We start from the raw sequence: 25,571 nt of genomic DNA on the forward strand, positions 1-25,571 counted from the left end.
TATTAACATCCTTTGTAAGAAGAATGTCTAAATAACTGATCTCACTTTCCTGTATGTTAAAAGTGAACTGTAAAAAGTTTGTCATGTTGGTCATTCGTTCTATAAAGTTAGGGATGTCCTCACTATTGCCTTTCCATAAACAGAAAATGTCATCCTGGTATCTGGTATACCAGGAGACATACTGTTTAAAAACCTCATCCTTAAATAGAAGTTCTTTTTCCCAATGTGACAGTACTGCATTGGCGAACGAACCCCCACATGGCGACCCCATTGCTACTCCGGAGGTTTGAAGGTAAAAATTGTTTTCAAAAAAGAAAAAGTTATTTACCAAAACCATCTCCAAGAGTGTTTCAGTCAAATAAATGGTGTTATTGTCAACATTCTTGGCAACCATAAATTCTCTCACCCAATTAAGGCCTATATCCTGTGGTATAACTGTATACAGATCTTTTATATCTATTGTAAGGAAAACTATATCCGGGGTATATACAATTTCGCCAATGTTTTTCAGAAAGGACCAAGAGTCCTTACAGATATGTGCCTCCTGTGCTAGTAAAGGTTTAATAATACTATCAACTAGTCTTGCACATGCATAAGTGGCGAACCCCTGCCATCAACAATAGGCCTGAACGGAGGTGAGTAAAGCTGTTTATGTAATTTTGGTGTTCCAAAGAAGGCTGAGATTCTGGGGATGGCATCTGCAAATATCTATACGTTTCTGGAATAATAAAACCTTCCATAAGTAAATCATATAGTATGTTATTAATCTTCCTGTAGGCTCCATGTATCTCATTCAGAGATACTTCCTTATAAGCTGGTGTATCCAAATGCTTCTTCATGTATTCCACATATTTAAAGTGGTCCATTAAAACCACCCCACCCCCTTTATCCGGTTTCATGACACGGATCCTACAATCCCTTAATAAATGGAGAAAATCCCATTCCAGTGTGGTCATATTGTTAAGATCTTTTGATTACTATACATAATCCGATTTTAATTGCCCACAAATCTGTTTCACACATTTTCTCAAACACTAATAAGCTCGGATGGAGGGGTGGATTATATGTACTAGATACCCTAAGGGAGTTCAGTAACTCTGTGTTGTTACCCAACAATGAATGTAAGTTAAGTTTTCTAACAAAACTTTTAGGTCCACCAGTGTTTTCCCTATGTCCATATGTTGCGCGGAACAAACGATAGATCTTTTGCAAAGAAGTTGACAATATCCTGATGGATTTCAATAAGTGTATAATTATACACTGTAAAGTCATTGTTACTACTTTTCAGGATGTTTGGTTCCAAACCAAAAGAGGGAACCTGGATCATCTCCTCCTCCCCTCTTTTCTTGTTCCTCGTATTGTTCCCTGTCTGGGCCCACGACGGTTGGTTGCTCGGGTGTTGTTGGCCTGATGAAAATCCTGGTTGTCCTGTTGGTCAAAATCTACCATAGACTGGCCTTGTGGTTGAATGTTATCCCTCGGTCCATTTGCTGAGGTGTTTGGCTGATTGGTGTTATTAACGTTGGTACTGTTGTTATTATTCAGCCTTGGGCTCCTTCTATAGCCCTGCCGTTGAGTTGTAAAACCTTCTTGGTTATTGTCATTATTGGTGTTATCTACTGGGATAACATTCGTATTTTGTCCAGTTTGATTGGGCACTTCCCTTGAATAACCTCGTCTTATTTTGAGGCCTGGGATAAGCGGTTTTATTCGCATAGTCCGTTAAATCTCGACTTAATTTTTTCTTTTTACTAAATAGTAATTTCTCCATACTAGCCTCAATGCTAGAAAAGATACGACAATAGTCGTACTTAAAACGCAAGAAATCATCACTGGAAGTAATGTATTTTTCAAGGGCATCCAAATCAGCTGCAAGAACCGCAATATCTTTAGAATAAAAGCAATGAGAGCCTGTAGGAATTCGATCCCTTGTCGATCAAACAATGCCAACAGCTCTTGGTGAAAAGAGAATTTTCCACCAGCCCAGATGGAAAACGCCATTGTCTTAGTCCTTTTGGGACAACCTTGTGTTTAACACATTCTGTAAGATATGCGACTTCCAATTGCAGTTTTTTATATTTGTATAACTTATTGTCAAATTCATCAATTTTATCCCCTAATACATTTGTGTCAGTCATGTGGTTTACATTAGGTTCATTACGCTGACTGAACCCTTGGCTGAAAAAATTATTGTTCATTAAAAATCAGCCATTGTTGGTATTCCTTGCTGGTTACAGTTCCTTTGATTGGTAATGTTATTATTAAAGTTAGCGTTATTGTTACCTGGATTTGGTACCCCAGATAGCGTAATCACAGGACAGGGCTGTTCATTCGAAGTCTGTATAACCCGTTCCGTTGATGTAAGTATAGTAGATGTTGTTGCTGTAATGGGTGATTGATGCCCATTAGGAATGAAAAGGCCATCGTTGACACTCTGCTGCGATGAAATCAAACCAGAAGATCTATTATCCTGGTTAGAAGCTGCCGCAGTAATGGCGTCAACTTTTGTGTTAGGGCATCAACCCTGCCCAAAAGCAGTTCCACAAGAGTGGTCAAATTATTGCTGGAACTGTTCACAACCCTTTCAGGACTGCTCCGCTGCGTTCCTAAAGCCGTGGAAGTATCTCCGGTTCCGCTCGCCATATCAAACACCAAACCACAAACGAAAAAACTGTTGAACCAAAAGAGCGTAACAACGAACAAGAACACTATGAGAGACTACTTCATAAAATAAACAGACGTTTAATGACTCCAAATTAATGTTAGCGCTTTCGGCTAAATCAAATATTTAGCCTTCCTCAGACAAACAGCAGAACAGGAAATGACATTTCTTAAAATATATGTATAGAACCAATTGAAATAAAGTGCATTTAGTAATTAGTTGTAACTAAGGTTACCTTAAAGTAGTATAATCCATTGCAAACATAAGCCTTAAATAAAGGTAAAGATAGAGTGCCTCTATAGGCATTGCAACGGAACAGCAAGTGATACTTTGTTGCAAGTAACTCCATTCATCAAAATATTTACACAGATGTTAAACTCTATAATTACTGGGTTATTTAATCATACAACTTGCTTCATACTTATGTGATGTGTTAAAAATGTTATAAAAACAGTGAATAATAAACTAAAAAATATTTGTGTATATTTTAAATTGTTACCAAAAATATTTCCACAATTTGGAACATTATTTCCACATTTAAACATTAAAAATACTGATTAGTTTTGCCCGCAGAATTCCTATACAATAATCATAAAATAATACAATTTTACATTAGTGCATTCTGTTAGGGAATAATTGATGTTGGGTCCATTTCATATCCAAATAGTATTCATAGCTAGTATGGAGAAATTACTATTTAGTAAAAAGAAAAAATTAAGTCGAGATTTAACGGACTATGCGAATAAAACCGCTTATCCCAGGCCTCAAAATAAGACGCAGGTTATTCAAGGGGAAGTGCCCAATCAAACTGGACAAAATACGAATGTTATCCCAGTAGATAACACCAATAATGACAATAACCAAGAAGGTTTTACAACTCAACGGCAGGGCTATAGAAGGAGCCCAAGGCTGAATAATAACAACAGTACCAACGTTAATAACACCAATCAGCCAAACACCTCAGCAAATGGACCGAGGGATAACATTCAACCACAAGGCCAGTCTATGGTAGATTTTGACCAACAGGACAACCAGGATTTTCATCAGGCCAACAACACCCGAGCAACCAACCGTACGTGGGCCCAGACAGGGAACAATACGAGGAACAAGAAAAGAGGGGGGAGGAGGAGATGATCCAGGTTCCCTCTTTTGGTTTGGAACCAAACATCCTGAAAAGTAGTAACAATGACTTTACAGTGTATAATTATACACTTATTGAAATCCATCAGGATATTGTCAACTTCTTTGCAAAAGATCTATCGTTTGTTCCGGCGCAACATATGGACATAGGGAAAACACTGGTGGACCTAAAAGTTTTTGTTAGAAAACTTAACTTACATTCATTGTTGGGTAACAACACAGAGTTACTGAACTCCCTTAGGGTATCTAGTACATATAATCCACCCCTCCATCCGAGCTTATTAGTGTTTGAGAAAATGTGTGAAACAGATTTGTGGGCAATTAAAAATCGGATTATGTATAGTAATCAAAAGATCTTAACAATATGACCACACTGGAATGGGATTTTCTCCATTTATTAAGGGATTGTAGGATCCGTGTCATGAAACCGGATAAAGGGGGTGGGGTGGTTTTAATGGACCACTTTAAATATGTGGAATACATGAAGAAGCATTTGGATACACCAGCTTATAAGGAAGTATCTCTGAATGAGATACATGGAGCCTACAGGAAGATTAATAACATACTATATGATTTACTTATGGAAGGTTTTATTATTCCAGAAACGTATAGATATTTGCAGATGCCATCCCCCAGAATCTCAGCCTTCTTTGGAACACCAAAATTACATAAACAGCTTTACTCACCTCCGTTCAGGCCTATTGTTGATGGCAGGGGTTCGGCCACTTATGCATGTGCAAGACTAGTTGATAGTATTATTAAACCTTTACTAGCACAGGAGGCACATATCTGTAAGGACTCTTGGTCCTTTCTGAAAAACATTGGCGAAATTGTATATACCCCGGATATAGTTTTCCTTACAATAGATATAAAAGATCTGTATACAGTTATACCACAGGATATAGGCCTTAATTGGGTGAGAGAATTTATGGTTGCCAAGAATGTTGACAATAACACCATTTATTTGACTGAAACACTCTTGGAGATGGTTTTGGTAAATAACTTTTTCTTTTTTGAAAACAATTTTTACCTTCAAACCTCCGGAGTAGCAATGGGGTCGCCATGTGGGGGTTCGATCACCAATGCAGTACTGTCACATTGGGAAAAAGAACTTCTATTTAAGGATGAGGTTTTTAAACAGTATGTCTCCTGGTATACCAGATACCAGGATGACATTTTCTGTTTATGGAAAGGCAATAGTGAGGACATCCCTAACTTTATAGAACGAATGACCAACATGACAAACTTTTGACAGTTCACTTTTAACATACAGGAAAGTGAGATCAGTTATTTAGACATTCTTCTTACAAAGGATGTTAATAACAAAAGATTGAAAAGTAACATACATAGAAAATCCACATATTCTAATAGTTTTTTGCATTTCTCCAGTAGCCATCCCTACTACCAAAAAAGATCGGTTGTAAAAGGTCAGTTAGTGAGGGCGACACGTATGGTTACTGATGATCTGGATTTCCAACATGAATGCAACAAACTAAAAAATATGTTCTTGGCAAGAGGCTATCCACTTACTTTGATTGACAACATCATAGTGGAAGTAGTAAATAAACGGAAGTCAGGCCATTTTATTCCCCTTCTTAATAACAAAACTTTCGGGGAAGAAGAATTGGCACTAATTCCGGTTAGTCTGCCAACTAGAGATAGAAGTAAGGACACTAATTATAATGTGTCTTTTTACACACTTTCTCGCTAGATTTTCAAAAAATTAGGGAGATCCTGTATAAGAATTGGGACGTAATTAATCATGACAGTACTTTGTCTACAGCATTAGGTGAAAAACCCAACATAACATACAGGAGAGGCCAAAACCTTAAAGCTATTTTGGAAAGGGCACCAAAAAAGTTCATTTCTCAGCCCCAAAGGAATGTACAAATGTGGTGCCTGTGCAGAATGCAAATTTATTAGAGTGGGCACTCAGTTCAACATTAAAGATAGGACATATAAAATAAGCAAGCATTACAACTGTGAATCAAAATCTGTGGTATATGCTGCTCTGTGTAGCCAATGTGAAGCTTTCTACATTGGCAAGACAGAGCGTAGATTCAAGACCAGAATACACGAACACATTTATGCTATTAGCAGAAGGGATGTGAACAATGCCCTAGCTAAGCATATTATTAGCAATACAGGGCATTCCTTCAACTTTGTTATACTCCAACAAAGAATGCCAGATCCAATGGGTGGCCCCTGGCAAATTAGGTTAGAGATAGATGAATTGATGTGGCAGGTACGAACTAGAGCACATTTATTACCTGGCATCAATGACAACCTATCAATAAAATGTGTATTAAAATGGTTATCGTATAACAGATAACACATATAGGGAAGGTCTCTCACATTTGGATATGAAATGGACCCAACATCAATTATTCCCTAACAGAATGCACTAATGTAAAATTGTATTATTTTATGATTATTGTATAGGAATTCTGTGGGCAAAACTAATTAGTATTTTTAATGTTTAAATGTGGAAATAATGTTCCAAATTGTGGAAATATTTTTGGTAACAATTTAAAATATACACAAATATTTTTAGTTTATTATTCACTGTTTTTATAACATTTTTAACACATCACATAAGTATGAAGCAAGTTGTATGATTAAATAACCCAGTAATTATAGAGTTTAACATCTGTGTAAATATTTTGATGAATGGAGTTACTTGCAACAAAGTATCACTTGCTGTTCCGTTGCAATGCCTATAGAGGCACTCTATCTTTACCTTTATTTAAGGCTTATGTTTGCAATGGATTATACTACTTTAAGGTAACCTTAGTTACAACTAATTACTAAATGCACTTTATTTCAATTGGTTCTATACATATATTTTAAGAAATGTCATTTCCTGTTCTGCTGTTTGTCTGAGGAAGGCTAAATATTTGATTTAGCCGAAAGCGCTAACATTAATTTGGAGTCATTAAACGTCTGTTTATTTTACGAAGTAGTCTCTCATAGTGTTCTTGTTCGTTGTTACGCTCTTTTGGTTCAACAGTTTTTTCGTTTGTGGTTTGGTATGTGGTGAACTAGCTGTGGAGGAAATCACATCCACTGATCCTGTGAAAATAGCTAATCTGTGCTGCAAATTTCACCCCCCCCCTCCGTCCCCTCCAAACATACCACAAAGCATTCTTTCAACATCTCTTTCACCTTGCACCTCCAAAGAGCAAGTCATTAATGTTTTCTTCAAGGCCAAAAACACTGCCTCTGTGGGACCAGATGGCATCCCACATTGTGTTTAAATGGTCTAAAACATGAGTTAGCAACTCCATTAGGCACTCTCTTCAGCGACAGCCTGTGTACTGGTTTTGTCCCTACTGAATTGAGAACAGCAACCATCAGCCCACTTTATAAACGGGGTACAATAACAGACCCTGGAAACTATAGACCCATAGGCATAATCAGTTTTATCTGTAAGGCCATGGAATGAACCATCATGGACCTTACAAATAAGATTATAGGTAACCTCCAAACCCTTGATCTGACCAATTCAGTTTTGTCAAGGACAGGTCTGCCTGTTAGACCTGGTGGACTTCTTTGAAATCATCACCAGAGCCATAGATGGAGGCAAATCTGTGCATGCAGCCTATCTGCACTTAATCAATGCCTTTGACACAATCCCACATTCAGGCATCATTGATAAACTCAATCCCACATTCAGGCATCATTGATAAACTCACCCAGTTGAATATCAACCCTTATGTCATCATGTGGGTTGCTAACTGGCTCACCAACAGATCGCACACAGTCAAAATTGGGGACTATACCTCAGCCAGCAGACTTGTCACCAGTGGAGCTGCACAGGAGTCAGTCCCCTGTTGTTTGGAATATACTTCTCAGAGGTTCAGGTCAAAACAGAGGGGCTGTGGCTGACTAAATTTCTTGACAGCTGCAAATTAGGTGCACTCACTGAATCCCCAAACAATGTCAACATACTTCAAGAGGGATTTACGCAGACCAGTGATTGATGCCAAAGCAAAGGACTCAAACTCAATGCTACAAAATGCATTATCATCCCTTTTAGTAAAAACAATTTTTCTGATGACTTTCATATAATTAATAATACCCTAAGCACCAATTCAGTTGTAAGAGTCTTGGGAATGCAAGTTGACTGTGGTCTTAACTTTGACCACTATGTGTCTACTGTGGTAAGGAAAGCATTCCATGTTGCACACCTCATTAGCTAAGGCATTGGCTCAAGAGTGAAAGATGTTATAACTACCCTGTACTCTTCTTTCATCAGGCCAGTAATCGATTACAATACTCCCTTTGGTATGTACCTTATGAGGCACCTGTGGCAACTTGAGAGACCTCAGTGAAAATTCAGGGTCTCTCTCCAGCACACGTCATACATTGGCAAAACGGAAATCACTGTCACTGTACTCAGTAGCATACAGACTACATAGAGGAGACTTGTGCTTGGCCTATAGAGCAATCTCTGATCCAAACCTAATGGAAATGCTGCACATCCACAAGTCAGATGGGGCAAGGGTCACCCACTCCAGGGGCCATAACCTGACTTACAACATAAATAGGACCTGCTGGAGAGACAGGTATGTCTGTCAGAGGTTGACGGTCCTCTGGAATAGGCTATGAATCCACATCAAAAGAGCTCCTCTGTGACTCTGTTTAAGTGTAGTCTAGTTTACTGGATGGGAAACTGTAAATATCTGCTGGGATTTTACCTCTGACCCTCCTAGATATTGGCAGTCATTGTTAATTAAGACCTTGAGGTTAGCCAATATCTTTCCTCTTTTATTATATTGGGTGCATACAGCTAGGATTGTAAGGATGTTTGGGTCAATAGTTTAGTAACCTCCGATGAACCTATATACATATGTATATATAAATACATACACACACACACACACACACACACACACACACACACACACACACACACACACACACACACACACACACACACACACTGTACTTATCTAGATTTATCTGTAGATAAAAGCATAGAGTCCCAGACGTGAAGTTATCTCTAAGACATTTCTACTGCTGTTGTGAAAAAAGGGATGTTTATTTACAATACTGTATAAGAAACATCAGCAGTGTGGAATAAATGCCACTACAGACTGTGGGAAAAATTGCCATTTGCCAATGGCACAGTACTAGAAATAGTGTAATATTATCTTCTCCTAAAAGCTCAGCCATTTTTCAGGTTGCAGGATGAATTAATATTTTTACATTAAAGTCAGTGAAATGTAACTCTTTCAGAAGAAATTCAGTGGATCACTGTAAGCATGTTGGAGTGGGCAGTATGTACCCACCAGGCAGCAACAAACTGTTGCAGCATGTTGTAATGTCATCTTTTGCAGATACAGTAGTGCAGTGCTGTTGTGAAACTTCATTGCAAAGTAAATATATTTTATTCATTTATTTCATAACCTGGTAAGTGACACCTATGGAAAATCCTTTGCAGCTGTGGCCCCAGGAAATAGGTTAAAAGAATGCACAAATGCAATAAATTTATTTATGACTTATAACATCGATGGCAAGCAAGGACTGTATTCTTCCAAACAACATTATTACCAGCTGTTTGCAATGTCTAGATATTGGTTTAGCACTGCATTTATTGAACATTATACAAGGCAAATCTTTGTAGACTTAATTTCAGAGCACAGGATATATATTTCATAAAGACACGGAATTAAAATCAAAGGCTTGCTTAGCTTGAAAACAAGGAGGGGCATTATCAGCGGAATTAAAATCAAAGGCTTGCATAGCTTCGAAACAAGGAGGGACGTTATCAGGGGTGTAATACTGGATCTAGGACTATTGAACGAAAGTTCAATAGTCTGAATCCACAATAACCGAAAGCACTTTAATGAAAGCACTTTCACCAAAAAAGCGCTTTCGTTAAATTGCGTTCAAAAACCCCCCAAAAACAATAAATCCTTCTTTTATGCAGGGGGCAAGCCCCCTGCACCCCCTGTGTGGGGAGCTGTGCCCCCCACACACCCCCTACTTTTATATTCTCACTCCGAGGTTGCACTACAGTGGGGAAAAGGGAATTCTCCCTTAACCGCACTGTAGTGCGACCGGCACAACCAGCATACATAACCGAAAGTGCTGCTTCGGTGAACAGCACTTTCGGTTATGTATGTTCGGTGATTTCTGCTTCGGCAGAAAGTGCAGCTGGGGATCTGTACAGATCCTGTAATAATACACGGTAGTTCATTCATCTTACTTATATAATCTTACTCCATGTTTGCACAATCATGACAAGAAAAAAAAAGCGTTGATAGGAACACAACACCGCAATGTCATGTATGGAAAGTAATCAGGAAGTTCATTTTTTCAGGAATTGAAGTCAATGAGTTGAAACTTGTCCATTTTACACTTGGCAAAGCATAGGGATGACTGAGGGAATCAAACTCATGACTTTAGGATGATCATTAATGGCCAGTGTTCTTAATACTCTTGGGTAATATAAATCAGACTGTCTATATATGGGATCCTTACATTAATACCATAGGGCAGCTGCTCATAATGGACGATCATATGAAAGCTAGCAGGCTACTAGGAGATGGGTTGTTAACTTGGAAAAGAAAAAAAGAAATAAGCCCTTGTAGTGGCAACACTGATTACAGGCAAAGCATGGGAATATTGCCTTTGAAATCTAAACAAGAGATGTGAGTAATTCCATGGTATGGATAGTTTACTCCCATATCTGAGTATCTTTCTAAAAGTGTTGGTCTGCTATATTGAGATTTGGTTTTCCATATTTGATTGATTTGACCTGCTTCAATGAGGTGAAAGTTCATTACCCTCCCCACCCCTAAGCTGTGCTACATAACAACTGGGTTATATTAATTAAGAGTGATGTAAGCAGTGAAGCTGCGCATAATAAACAGCTTTAAATTCAGACTTTTTATTTACTAAGCTCAATGAAACGAGACATTGCCGAAGAGCATCTTGCTTTCACTTATCCCATTCTTTGTCTAGAAAGACAGGAGATCAGCTCTCCTCGCCACCTGATATTACCAGTATGGTGCTGCAGGACTCATTCCACTTCTCTATGGCATCTTCCTATTAAATGAGTGGGTTGATCTCAGTAACATCTAGCTCATTATGTTTGTTCATGATTGCAGACTTGGACACGATATAATTGTTATCTCAGCCTCTGGGATCAATTTCAAAGAAAGGGTTAGGCAGAAGCTACACCCAGACATAACTTGTGGCACAGCTTTGAAGACTAACAGATCTAGCATAGTATATTTGTGAAAGCATAGAGGTTAAAGTTTAACTTATTCTCTTAACCAGAATTCCAGCTCTTCTGAAACATGTTCATAGGTTCCTTATTAGACGGTCATGGCAACCTAGATTACTTAGATTTCAGAAGCTGGTACTTCTTTTTGGTATCCACTTACTTCTAGAGGGAAACTATGCCTTCCTTTCTGGGTCATGAAATGCCCTCTCGGAGAGTGTATGTGGTGAGAGATCCAATATATGTAGAAAGGTAGTCATCCTTGAAATACCTATTAATAGTGGAAGCAGTAGCAGCTTTGACAAATATGTCAATCAGTAGATCCATCACCTTTGGAACAAACTTACCAGTGCTGACTCGAGAGGCTGTCTGACAAATACCCCACAGAGGCGGTGTATAGCTACGCTGGTATTCCAGCAATGAGGCTGTATTTTTTAAGCTTATCCCGTCCACTGGATGGGAGGCAGAAAACCTGCCAAATGATGTCCCCCCTCCCCAGACAACCTCTTGTAGTGCCATCATTCCACTGAGGGTTGTACATTGATAGCCCTGGACCACCCACCACCCTCCTAGTATGAGCAGGCACATCCCGTCCCACCATGTACATCAAGTTGTCAGTCCAGTAATAAAAAAAAAAAAAAAAAACTCTGGTTGCCTGAGACGTAATCGAGGCCTTAACTAATGCTACTAAAGCTAGGTATAGTATGATTTTCTCGTATGTATGTAGGAATTCTTCTGTTTTGTATAGTCTTTAGGTTTTAAGCATTGTAACAAGAAATTGATTTATCTACTAACTGAAACTGCAATATAACAATTGATGAAATCAGATTATTTTCAGATCACATTTACTTTGACTTAGAGATGAACTTGCTGGAGATCAAGTGAAAATGATTTTATATATGTAGCCACACATTGACATGCTGATATAACATATATTATCTCACTATTTTATGCTGGCATTTTATAATGTGTTTTTAAAATAAATTATTTTCCTCTTTTTTTTTCTTGTGTGTGTGTGTGTGTGTGTGTGTGTGTGTGTGTGTGTGTGTGTGTGTGTGTGTGTGTGTGTGTGTGTGCACGCGCACGCGCAGTGGTTAGTTTTTAAGCATCATAACTAAAACTAATTCACTGAGAAAAAATGGTGTGAGAGCAGGATCATGTTTGATGAGATTAGCTTGATCTCCAACCACATTTACCTTGCCATGGAGATGACCTTACTGCAGGGCAATTGAAACTGAATGGTGGCATTTTATCCATGTCTAATGTCACATTTCATAAAAATGTTCACAATATATCATAGCCTTCATTCATTTTTCATAAGCAGAAACCTAAAAGATTTGTTTGCTCCTCAGAAAGAAAATGCCCTTCTATATCATCTTCTTTTAAACACTGTCATGTTCAGTTGTTTCAGGTCACTGCACATTTGCCATTTTCTTTATGACTGTTTTACTTAGATTACATTTTCATTTCTTTCTGATTAACATTGTGATAACATGTCAGTAAAGTTACATAGTTTATCCGAATTGACATCATATAGAGGGTATATATTCCTTTGTATTTGAATCAGACACACACCACACACAAACACGTTGGTCTGCTGAATTTAATTGAAAGACCCAAATGTCGACGATCAAAATGTCGACCACAAAACATTGAAATCGCAGATGTTAGCAAACTGCTATGCATGTGTTAAGCAATAACATTAGTGTATGCAAAATTAAAACTAAAACTGTTTTCTGTAAGGGGGCAAGCCCCCTTGCACTTATCACATAACTGGCTGCAGATTTCACAGTATTGGGGAAAGAGCATATTTTCCATCTCTGAGAATTGTGCTGTCTTGCACAATTGTAAATAATCTTCACAGTTAATCAAATTTTGTAAACTAAACAAATGTCAGCCAAATATAGTTATAGTTTCATCAAAATCCAGTGCTCCCTTATCTATCTATATATGTATATCTATCCGTATCTATTTAATTATCTATCTATATATTGTATACATATATATATATATATATATATATATATATATATATATATATATATATATATATATATAGCCGGCCTTAGGCATAGGCCAACTAGGCTGCCGCCTAGAGTGCAGCTCTATTAGGGGCACTTTTCCAGCATTTATTTATTATTTAGATAGACCAGGATAGGGGCAGCGGGTGGTGTGGTGGTGGTGGGGGGGGGTGCCATTGAGCCCTTTTGCCTAGGGCACCAGTTAACCAAACGCCACTCCTGCATCTATATATATAAATATATATAAATATATATATATATATATATATATATATATATATATATATATATATATATATATATATATGCATGCATATATGTATACAGATAATCAAACTGCCATTTGTTGACTGTGTATTAAGTTTACATAGTAGTTGGGTCATTTTTTGATTGTTGACTTGTAGGGCCAGCTATGATTTGATCAATTACAGTGCAATAAGGGTATATATAAAAAATAAGTGAGGCAAACTCTCCACGTTATACACAGGACCCCCATGTAAGTACATGGTTTGCATTTGTTTTTGGAGCACTGCTTTGCCTTTTTCAATCCTAGTAGAAACCAAGGTGTTTCTCTTACAAGCAGTGGTTTATTTAGTGTGGAGTGAACTGGAATGCACTGTTGTTTTTATGGTAGCTATTAGTTGCATTTGATTGAGTGTGGGTGTGGGTGTGGGTGTGTGTGTGTGTGGGTGTGTGTGTGTGTGTGTGGCTAAGTGGATCGACAGTTATTGTTGACTGAATGAGAGTTGAATGAGGTTGAGTTCATTGTATCATATAATTGTACAGATATGTATGGGTCTACTTCATTTGATCAACATTTCAGAATGTTGAACATCATATGATCAGTATTTCAGATGCTCAGTCATATGGTCCTGAATGTGGACAATGGGGATCGAGGTATTTTCCCTTTTACCCACTGTAGTGCTATTTCAGAGTTGGTATATATCATTAGTTAATGGCTTGCCACCCCCTGCAAAAACTGTGTCCATTATTTATTTATTTTTTCAGCATTTCTGAATGTCAGTCATGTGGTCTCAATCATATGAACAATATATATATATATATATATATATATATATATATATATATATATATATATATTTATGTATGTTTATGTTTTTGTATGCACACATAAAGAAAGTGAAGTTAAGAACTAGCTAGTCTTTGCAGTCAGACTACTGGACAAGTGAAAGTTGTGTATGTGTTTGATTTTAGGTTTCATTCTGATGGACATATTGAATCCCTACTTAGCAAACTGCTGGTCCTGCAGCTAACACATCAGTATACTCATCAACTTGTTAAACCAAATACGAAGGCAGCATTGATAGGTTCAAATATTTTTTCAGTACTAACTGAAACTACTGAAGTGAAATGTCATGCAATTAAAATGAAGTAATCATTATTCTCAGCTGGCAAACAATTTGGTGATGGCCTGGGGAAAAAATAATGGTGTATTGCATTTGACAGGTAGTAAGCTGCTCTCCATACTAAACTACAAACAACTGTGTTTTGTTGGGGGTTGCTGCACTCCTGTGCACCCCCGCACACCACCCTTGCTTAAATAAACTAGATCTGCTGCCACACAGCCATGAAGTAGTATGAAACTCCATGAGCTCTTGTGTTTGCAAGTCGTTCATTTTATATGGAGTGGTCATGAGGCATTTTAATAATGGATCACGTTAGTGCAACTCTTGTTTGATTCTAGTTGTCCTATGTCTGAAGATGATGTGATCCATATATAAATTAGAAATAAAAAGACCACATTTAAACTTCCATCCACATTCCAAAGGCATCCAGTAGTTGGACTGGGCACTCTAAACTGGCCACGTGTGAGTGAGCTTGATATGGAAGTACAGCAGTGTCAGTGTTAGCCACCTTAGCAGTATCAACAGCGGATCTATATGATGGTCAGTGTAGATGTAGCACTCTGACTCCATTTTCAAAAATAGGAAAAAGAGTTTGTGGATGAATGGATGGCTGGATGGATGGAATTAATCTTATACAAACCATTATTGCTAACCCTACCCCAAAGAAAATACTATAGGGCAAACCTAACTAAAGTCATATTCTTTACATAAAGTAAGTTAATTCATCTGAGTGCAACATCAGTGTAAGATTTCTACATGTAAGTATTCATAATTGTAAAAATAATACTCCAGTCATGTCAACAATCATGCAAACTGGCACTTGGGGTAATTCGGACAAAAATACAATCCATGTAAAACAAAAGAAGCACAGCAGTGTGTAGAATCCCAGGGCACAAACTTTAATGAAAATACGCGCTTTCATCAGGTACAAGAACCAAATTTTTTCAGATAAAAAAAAAGTTATCTGTCCTTATACCACATTTGAAATACATCATGGTCTAACAGCCAATGAATCTGAAACGATGATTAAAAATGCAAATTGTAACTTGCAACCCTAATAGTAACCCTTTGTTTACCAAAATCTTTAAACATGTAAAAAATATATATTTTTTAAACATATAAAGTAAGTATTTCAAAGACTATCTATATGCTTACAAGTGTATAAACAACACATAAACATTAATGCTTGCTAACAAATACACTTACACTTTTTGCACAATCGCAACCTACTTTTCTCATGCCCTTTCCATTCCACCTGTGTACTTTGCCAGCTCTACTTGGCTGTATTTATATTTTATATTTTTTACTATAGAGATAGCTGATTTGTTCTACTTTGTACTATACTGTGAGATTTATATGTGTCTATAGTAAACACAATATGTCTTCTAGTATCATTTTCTTCACTGCCTGCTGATTTATATATTTTTGTATATGTTTGAAGTTTTTTTGGTACCTGCAGTTACCTCTGTATTAGACTTTGTCTTGTATTTGAAGCTGTCTGTACTTAATGTTTTGACTGCTTTGATGATGATTCTGTATGGAGCTTTTCTCCCCGTGCCTCCACTGAAATGGGCTTAAGCTCAGTCGGATAAACCTGGTTAACAAATGTCAAAATAAATAAATAATTTGTGAATTGGACTTTGTTAATTGAGTAAGCCCAAGGGACACAGATGTCTCTTATATTGGGTGACCTGGAACACTGTCTGGTCAAGTGACTTGCTTATAGTCTACTCAGTATGCAAGTGAAGGTGGACAGAATCAAACCCTGCATGCATGGCCATAGGAAGGAGCACATTTATAGTCCAGAGTATTAATCCTCTGTGCTAATTGCCAAATATTGAAGTTTAGATGTTTAATAAATGATTACTATGCTCATATTGTGACTACTGTTACACCTGTTTAAGGGTGTAGCAGGCATACACTTGTATACTGAACAGCACCTGTTTTCATTGATGATCTGTCAGCAACATCTTGGGGCCCTGAGATTGCAATATGAGGTCAGAATAAATGTACACCTCTCTCTCTAAACTAATGCCAAGAAAACGGATCTGTACAGAGCTTATTTAAAAAGTCATTTTATACTTCTTTTAGGCAGCATTTTAAATTAAAGCACATACCTGTCATATGTGTAGGGCAACATTTGAAGAAGTGCACATAATTCAAATGTGGTGTGAGGCAACATTATGAGGTTATGACAGAGATATGTGTTAGGGGGATACAATCCAGACAACACCCTGAGCAACTCAAGCCTGATAAGCATTGCAGGCATGTGTTAGAGGGGTAAAATCCATACAACACCCTGGGCAGCCCAAACCTAATAAGCTTTGCAGGCATGTGTTAGAGGTGGCATGGTAGTGATGAGTGCATTTTTCTGGAGGGAGGAGGAAATGAGATGATCCTGTGCAAGAAACGGATGGAGGGGGTGATGATGAAAAAGGTGTGCGTGAATGTGTGTGTGTGTGTGTGTGTGTGTGTGTGTGTGTGTGTGTGTGTGTGTGTGTCTGAATGTGTGTGTGAATGTGTGTGTCTGAATGTGTGTGTGTGTGGTGTACTAAGCTGCATGTGTGTTTGCCTTCAGCAGTAGGTGCAGAAGAACTTGCACTCACATGTGGAAGGCATAGACCCCCTCATGTGATGCAGCTAACACACCTCACCAGTGGCAAGCTTAGGGACATATTAATGTCCTCATTGCCAGTATGCCAACATGAGCACAGTTCAACCCTCATTGCTGCCTAGATAATGACTCCTCCATATGGTTCTTACCCCATTGGTGCTGAAAGTCCCTACCATGAGGGAGTGAGTGGGCTCATGTCCACCAGGTTTCTGACCCAGTAGACTCTCCTGGTCAAGAAATGTCAATAAATGAATAAATAATTACTACAGTAGTTCTACTTAGCTGGTTGTAATGCTGAAGATTATTTTATTTTTCTCTTTCAGTTTAGTAGCTAAGACTCCCTACTCATTGCTGTATCATGCACTTTGCTTTTACATCAATAACTGATAATTTTTTGTAGTGTATTAGACTTGTACTCCTCTTTGTTACTATAACCCTTTGTAAACTTAATATATGTATTTTGTGTAGAGCTTTTTTCCAGGCCTCCACTAAAATGAGATTTTATGTCTAGATGCACTATCCTGGAAAGCAGATGTTAATAAATAAATGAATTAATGTTTGGTACTTTGACTTAGGCATACTATTGTTCACTTAGTTGTTTAAATTCTAACATATTTTTGTGCATTTGGGGAATTCAGCTTGTAGTATATTTTATTTAGTATTTACCACGGTACACCCTTTAAATCTGCACCACCTACTGACACTACATAATGTATGAGATCCAGGAGTTACAGTCTTTCAGTCTGTACAGCTGACCATCAAATAATATGTGACAAGTGACTGGCTTTAAGAGAGTTATGATAAATGTACATGACTGCCTCATATGAGTAATACTTTCTACACTCCAATAAGTTCTGCATAAAACATCTATATGCCTCTTGCTCGCCAAGATTTTGTCCACCTTGATGCCAGCCCAGTGCCCTTCAGTTGCCCTCATCATAACTTGCTACTACCAGTCAGAACAGCTTAGCAGTCAAAGAATGCAATTACTGCTCACTCTTAAAAATATACCAGCCATTACATACATGTGTAACTTTGGTTAAAGTGGTCACTCTTCTTATGGCAGATAACAACAGTTAATAATTTGCCAAGTTTAGAGATTACCCTTATATACAAATGAATAAATCTCCACCTATAAGCTTTTAAAATTGAATAGTAAAATACTTAACGTCAAAACAAAATAGGTGGTGGATTTTGTAAGACTAAATGCACAGGATACAAGTCCTTGTGCAAGCAGAAATAGAATAAAGTCTTTAAACAAATGATATTCAGAAAAACACTATATGCAGCTAACTTCTAACTAAAAGATGTATTGTATTCTATATCCCTTTGACTTTTAAGTGCATTTAATATTAACAGAAAGCTCAAAGAAAGTGAATCCCACTCACAAGCTATCAGTCCAAGAAGTTCTCTGAACTTAAAACTAAATACCCAAGTTTTGCATTTCTAATTCATCTTTGATTTTCAGTGTAAGCTTCCTATCAGCAGTCACACACACACACACACACACACACACACACACACACACACACACACACACACACACACACTTGGATTAGACAGGAAGTAAGGTCTGCAAATATGTGCAAGCAGGAATTTCAATTTTTCTAAGGCATACATACTTGGGAGTCAGGAGGGGACAGCTGCACGCACTTACACAGCCTTGTGCAAGCTCTGGATTTTATATACTGCAATATTTGCTGGAATTACATTTCACTCAGCTTTTATATTTTTTAAATAATTACATTTGACTAAGCTGAGGACAGCTTTTTTACTTTTTATATTTTTACTTAATTTTTACTAAGAGATGAATGCATGTTTCACACAGCCTGTCATAGCGATGTTTTTGTATACTACTTTTGCCATTTAACATGCCATTTTTAGGATTTTTATACTCAACATTCCATTTAAAATGTTTATTATAGTTCATGCATGGTTAACAAATAATATGATCAGTTTACCAGATGAACTATAACATCCCACAAATGTAAATGGTTTACATCCTGAGGATATTTTGTGAATAACAGTTGCATATATTTTATTCATTTTGCAGGTCCTCCTGTTATAATTGTTCCCCCAGAAAACATAACAGTGAATGTGTCTCAAGATGCCTTCCTTGCCTGTCAGGCAGAGGCTTATCCAGTTAACTTGACCTACAGCTGGTTTCAGGAAGGCACCAATGTCTATCACCTCAGGTAAGGAGTAAAATATATGGATACAATCAGTACCATAATGATTCCACTCTACTCTTTCAGGACTTCTGTGTACATACCTCATTACACATTTCAAACACAGACATCTTCTGTCCCATCATGTTCAGTTTGCCTAAACATGTGATAGTTGCTATGACTGACTGAGAAGTTCAGTGAGGGCCATGTTTGTTATATTTGAGAAGAAAGGATTGTCCATCAGTTGTATCAGAAGTCGCTTAGTATCTAACACCACTTGCCTAATTTGTATGCAGTGTGTACATCCAGTAAGTGAGATGTTCTGTTGCATGATATTTATTTTTTTTATCTTTTATCACCTGTAATATTTATATCAGTTGTTATAATTATAAGGTTTAATACTTTTTAGATGTTTTGAGTTGTTAAGAATCCTCAGGTTAAATTAGCAATGATTTTGTAAGAATCTTTAATCTAAACTGGGTTTAAATGCAAGTAGTAAATAGTAGCTGGGCCCACTCTGATTACAGTTTTTAGTTTTAGCTTTTATATTTTTTTCTTTGCTGAACCTATTCCTAGACTTTGTGATATACTTATATCTATGGCACGTACCTGAAATCAGCATTCTTAAATGTGAATATAGCTGAAATGTTAGTCAGATGGTCATTTGTGAAAGTTCTAACACAAGTCTTTTCTGTGGGTGTTAAAGCCCATTACAAATCCATAAAGCAGAAGTACATGCACCTTCACTAATTATTATAACCAGCACCAAATTAATGAATCCTGCTGCAGGAAAAAAAATAAAGTTCTCCTTTCTTTAGTGGTTTAAGTATGGGATTTATTTGTCCCATTTGCCATTTCACAGATTTAGGTTCATTGCATTCATCTCTGCCCTCCTTCTTATACAGTAAATTAATGTAATAATCAAATTACGACTTGACGACCATAACTTGGTCTTTTGTTTAACAAAATAAAATGTCAGGCAAATACACTTCAGAAACATTGTCCTTGTTTTGCTTTGGGTGGGTTTCAGGATGGCATTGTGTTTAGGATTTTTACTGGCTATCAGTTACTTCAGTAAAGTCAGCTTCCTTTCCTGACTTATACTCAGTAAAACTTGTGTACGGTTCAAAGAATGAAATGTTAATGACAGTGTCCATCTGAGATTTGCTTTTTTAATTTAACTTCCTGATTCAACAGACAGACAGACTGACTGCATTTCAAAGAAGTATGCAGCAGAGTAAAATTTCAACGACTTAGGTACATTTCTAAGTCACACCTTCTTTCTGTGACTCAAACACCTTAAACATTATACAAAACCCACTCTAAACTTCCAGATTTTTGCAAAATATCCAGATATTTGATTCATTCATTCATTTTTGGTCTATTGCTTATATAATTTCTGATTTTCTGGAAAATTATTTCAGGTTGAAGTCATTAAATAATAGTGTGTTTCAGATTCAGATGTCAGGCTTAAAATGCATGTTAATATAAATCCTGTTACTCTACCAACTTTCTATGATTATAAGAGCAATATTTAAAATCTGTACCTGATATTGTTCCACCATTATTTTTGGCTTTGTCTAGATTGCTTGTCCTTAGAGGTTGATACATAGGATCCACGTCCATTATCAGGCAGTATCATTGTAGACTGGCAGTGATACGAACAACAGCATGGATGCTATATAGGCAGTACTGTGACAGGCCTAAAAGCATCCTGTAGGGATGCAGTCATTTTCTGTGACACGGTCTAGAAACACAGATTTGCCCTGATAGGGAAATGTTTCTGAATTACATTTGCCAGACATTATCTTTTGGTTATCAAGCCATAAAGTTGATTACTACATTCAGTTATTATATGAGAAGAAGGACAGACAGGTGAATGCAATGAGCTCAAAACAATGGAACATGGGGCATTTATAATATTATCAGTAAGTATCTAAGTTAACATAAGTAACATCTAGAGACTTATTTATTAACCTTTTCTGTTCATAATCTGAGTTGTAAGGGCAAATGATATCTATATTTACATTTAAGAGTAATGCATTGAATGTCATGTTTGGGTAAGTAGAAGGAAACCAGAGTTCCAGACATGGAAAGAAGATGGGAATTCCACACAGAGTTCAGAGGTGAGAATTGAACCAAGGTCCCTGTGAGTTGTAAGACAGAAATCCCATGCCTGCAATTGTAACAATTTGTGATGAAGGAGTTCACTAGAGAATAAGATAAACAGTTACATTCTATTACAGTGTTTCATGTTGTAGCTCTTTAGGGCTACACTTCATATTTTTAGTTTAGTGTGAAAGGCAGCTTTATTGCCACCTCACAGCAAGAGGTTCTCCGGTTCGATCCTCGGCTGGGGTGACTTCTGTGCGGATTCTGCATGTCCTCCTTGTGGTCGTGTGGGTTTCCTCCGGGTGCTCCGGTTTCCTCCCACATCCCAAAGACTTGCTGTAGGTGGATGGACACTCTAAATTGGCCCTAGGCATGAGTGTGTGCATGTGTGCCTTCTGTGGAAGGCTGGCAACTTGACACCATAAAACTCCACTGCCAATCATGAGCAGACAGATGATCTGCTGTGGCAACCTCAAACCGGGAAAAGCCGAAAGAAGAAGAAGTATGAAAGACAGCTTTGTCAGCCACTTTCTTCATGTGATCATTAACCTTTATTATCTCCAGCATAAAACAGACGTATGGGTAGACCTTTGCGAAAAACTGCAGCATTTTGCTGAGTCAAAAGATGTCAGTTAAAATTTTCAGTGAAAAACAGCATTTTTCCAAATGCAAAGTTACGTTTTAAGTAAAGAAATATTGATAATTCAGTCGTGTTACAATAAGTGAAACATTATTGTTCACAAATAAATTGACAGCAATTTAAGAGACAATTCCTGTTTTGTTTAGCTGATGGTATTCATGCATTACCACCTGTTGTCCACACTGTGCATTTCATTATTTTATGTAAGCCTAAACATGCTATGTAAATCTATTATGTACATTTTGGTAATAATTATTCATATGTTTCTCTGTAATCCTCTCCCAAACTTTGTGGTAGTTTCTTGAATTTTAAATGAGCTGTAAACCAATTCTTTATAACTGTTATTTTCTTCTTCTCACAATCTAGCACTTTATTAGTTGTAATAATCGGCATTAGCATCATAAAATATGGGGTTTGGATGTTTAAGTCTGTTCTTAATGATTTTTATACTGAAACTTAGAACTAATCTGCATGAAAATAGAAAATGGAGACCAATTTCACCAATAAATCTAGATGTGAAACTACTGACAGCCATTCTTGCTAAAAGTTTGCAATCTGTAGCCCAATAACCTTTCTTTAACTTCCAATCAGAATTTGTCAGATGCTACCAAACAAAGTAACATACCATTAGACTTAATAGTGTTCTACAAAAAGTCATGGCTGAGAAAGAATCTGTCGATAAGTCCAGTTACCCAGTTGTCAAAATTAAATAAATAAATAAACCACAATAAATGCACTGAAAACTGTGGCAAAGTATCCCATTACTAATTAAATCTATAGATAACCATCACTTGACTTCTTGGAAAACATTATGTTTTTTACAAACACGAGTGACTCTGACTTGCTCAAAAGCATCAGATTCCCTTTAGTAGATTAAAAAAAACAGAGGGTAGCATGCACACCTGATCCAAACTTCTGTGGACAACAGAATATCTTGAAGACTATTCAGCAACTTAGGAATGGTTTAGTAAGATGGAATGGGGTGGGGTGATGCTGTTTTATCTCTGGATGTGGGATTCAGTAATCAAAATCAACATTTTACTTATATTACTATTTTTAATTAATGGCAAAGTTACCCAATTCTGAACACCACCTTCAGATTAATCAACAATACAATATAGAATTTTTGATTTTTTTGGCCAATTAGAGGTGGATGCCAGAAACTTGATAATCTGTGGTGCTAAACAATAACCTCTTCTTAGATAATGAGTGACATATAATTATACAATGACTTCTCATTAGTTTTAAAACACATGCAGAATGATCGATCAGCCCAACCAGCATGCCCATTGTCAACTGAGCATAAACCAATAGAAAAATGTCCGTCCTCTGAAGTACCGTTCAGTAGCTGGACTTTTCTTTTGATATATGCTACAGAGAGCAGATCAAGTACAAGAAAAGTCAGGTCCATTCCTCAGAACTAAAGAAACAGAAATGTACCTGATTTTCTTTATATTTCTGTCCAGTCTTGGCAGTGTATCTTACCTCTGAACTTTCCAGATTTTTGGAGAATGTCCACATTTTTTTTACTAAAAGGGGGGGGGGGGCAGTGGAAGCAACAGAGATTATTTTTTCTCCATTGTTTCTGTTGAACAGCACTGATGTAGTGCACAAGTGTGGAGACATAAGTCCTATACACAAGCGCAGTACATCAGAAACCATGGAGAAACAGGGAAGTAATGCAGAGGAACACTACAGTGCCACTGTACAAAGACATTATTTAAGAAAGGTAAGCAATGTCTTTCTTAAATAATATCATTGTACAATAGCAATAACCCATTCCAGGGTCTGTCCAATGCTGAATTTTACCCATGGTTGCTTTTGCTTCATCACTTTGACTTTAGCTAAAAGTTGGAATGTAAGAAAATAGCAACCATCATATGATCCAGAGTTTGTAGAAAAGTTGTCTTAAAATTTTGTGTGTGTGTGTGTGTGTGTGTGTGTGTGTGTGTGTGTGTGTGTGTGTGTGTGTGTGTGTGTATGCACACACATACACACACACACACACACACACATATATATATATATATATATATATATATAAATATGTATATATAAACATGGTGGGACCAAATATACAGTATAACAACCCCCGCAAGGACAGCAAGTGCACAGGGCAAAATACTCAACTGCAGTCAGTAAAATGGCCAGCACGCAAAAGTGTGAAAGTCCATAACAAAAATGTGTTATTGTAATAACACCATAAAGGTAAAGTGAAACCACAATACCTCACAAAAAATCAGACTGGTTTTGGCTACAACAGCCTTCCTCAGTGTAAATGAAAAATGAGGGCGGCCATGGTGGTATAGTGGTTAGCATTGCCACCTCACAAGAAGAGGTTCTCCGGTTTGATCCTCGGCTTGGGTGCCTTCTGTGCAGAGTCTGCATGTCCTCCCTGTAGTCACGTGGGTTTCCTCTGGGTGCTCTGGTTTCCTCCCACATCCCAAAGACATGTTGTAGGCAAATTGGCCCTAGATGTGAGTGCATGCATGTGTGTGCCTTCTATGGAAGGTTGGGAGCCAGGCTGGCAACTCAACACTGTAAAACTCCACTGCCTGTCATGAGGGGCAGGTTATTCGCTGTGGTGACCCCTAACCGGGAAAAGCCGAAAGAAGAAGAAGAAGTGTAAATGAAAAATGCACCAAACTATGCAACATTTTGTATGCATCTTGGTCACAAGCATAACAATTTCATTGGCTAATTATAAATGCTCGTTTAAACCAGGGGGAAAGAATATATAGTAAAATTTGCACTTAGTCGACATCTGTTAAGTCAGTATAATTTGGATGACTATGCAGATGGTCAACAGATGTGCAAGACTGTACAGTTCCTGGGATTGGAGAATATGCCCATTCCCTGGTAATGTAAGATCTTGGAATTAGTGTATATAATTAGCAGTGGGTGTGGGCAGGGCACAACTCCATGTGGAGGTACAGGTGGAGTTCCACCTCTGCAATAGCAATGTTTTTATTTATTTATGTTTGCATGTTTCAAGGTTATTGCTTGGTGCATGTGAATTAATCTGTCAACATTTGCATTGTTGACATTTTGTTGTCAATAATAATTTGGATGACTATGCAGATGGTCAACAGATGTGCAAGACTGTACAGTTCCTGGGATTGGAGAATATGCCCATTCCCTGGTAATGTGAGATCTTGGAATTAGTGTATATAATTAGCAGTGGGTGTGGGCAGGACACAACTCCATGTGGAGGTACAGGTGGAGTTCCACCTCTGCAATAGCAATGTTTTTATTTATTTATGTTTGCATGTTTCAAGGTTATTGCTTGGTGCATGTGAATTAATCTGTCAACATTTGCATTGTCGACATTTTGTTGTTGGCATTTGTGTCTGTCAGTCTTATTTTGGAGACCCGTATCTATCTATCTATCTATCTATCTATCTGGCTATCTGTTTACAGATAGATAGATAGATAGACAGATAGATGGATAGATAGATAACAGATATCTAGATATTACATTTACTTATGTCAGTAGGCCACAATCAGAAACAAATAGAAATAGCTTAGCAGTGTGATACACAGAACATGCAGGAAATACCTAATTAACAAATAGCAATTCAGAAAGACTGTTCTATTTGTAGATCTTATTTAT

At 37.3% G+C, this 25,571-nt stretch overlaps 1 protein-coding gene across 1 annotated transcript in view; it reads left to right on the forward strand.

Annotated features, from left to right (window-relative positions):
• The window catches only part of IGSF9 (immunoglobulin superfamily member 9), a 1,174,198-nt gene that overhangs the window by 929,945 nt on the left and 218,682 nt on the right, over positions 1 to 25,571 (forward strand). The window contains exon 7 of the mRNA XM_044059432.1: positions 19,092 to 19,233. Within this exon, the coding sequence (XP_043915367.1) occupies positions 19,092 to 19,233 (142 nt within the window). The remainder of the gene's footprint in view (positions 1 to 19,091; positions 19,234 to 25,571) is intronic.

The sequence above is a fragment of the Protopterus annectens genome, chromosome 17.part0 (assembly GCF_019279795.1).
Source record: "Protopterus annectens isolate FY-2018-M chromosome 17.part0, PAN1.0, whole genome shotgun sequence".
NCBI classification, from domain to species: domain Eukaryota; kingdom Metazoa; phylum Chordata; order Ceratodontiformes; family Protopteridae; genus Protopterus; species Protopterus annectens.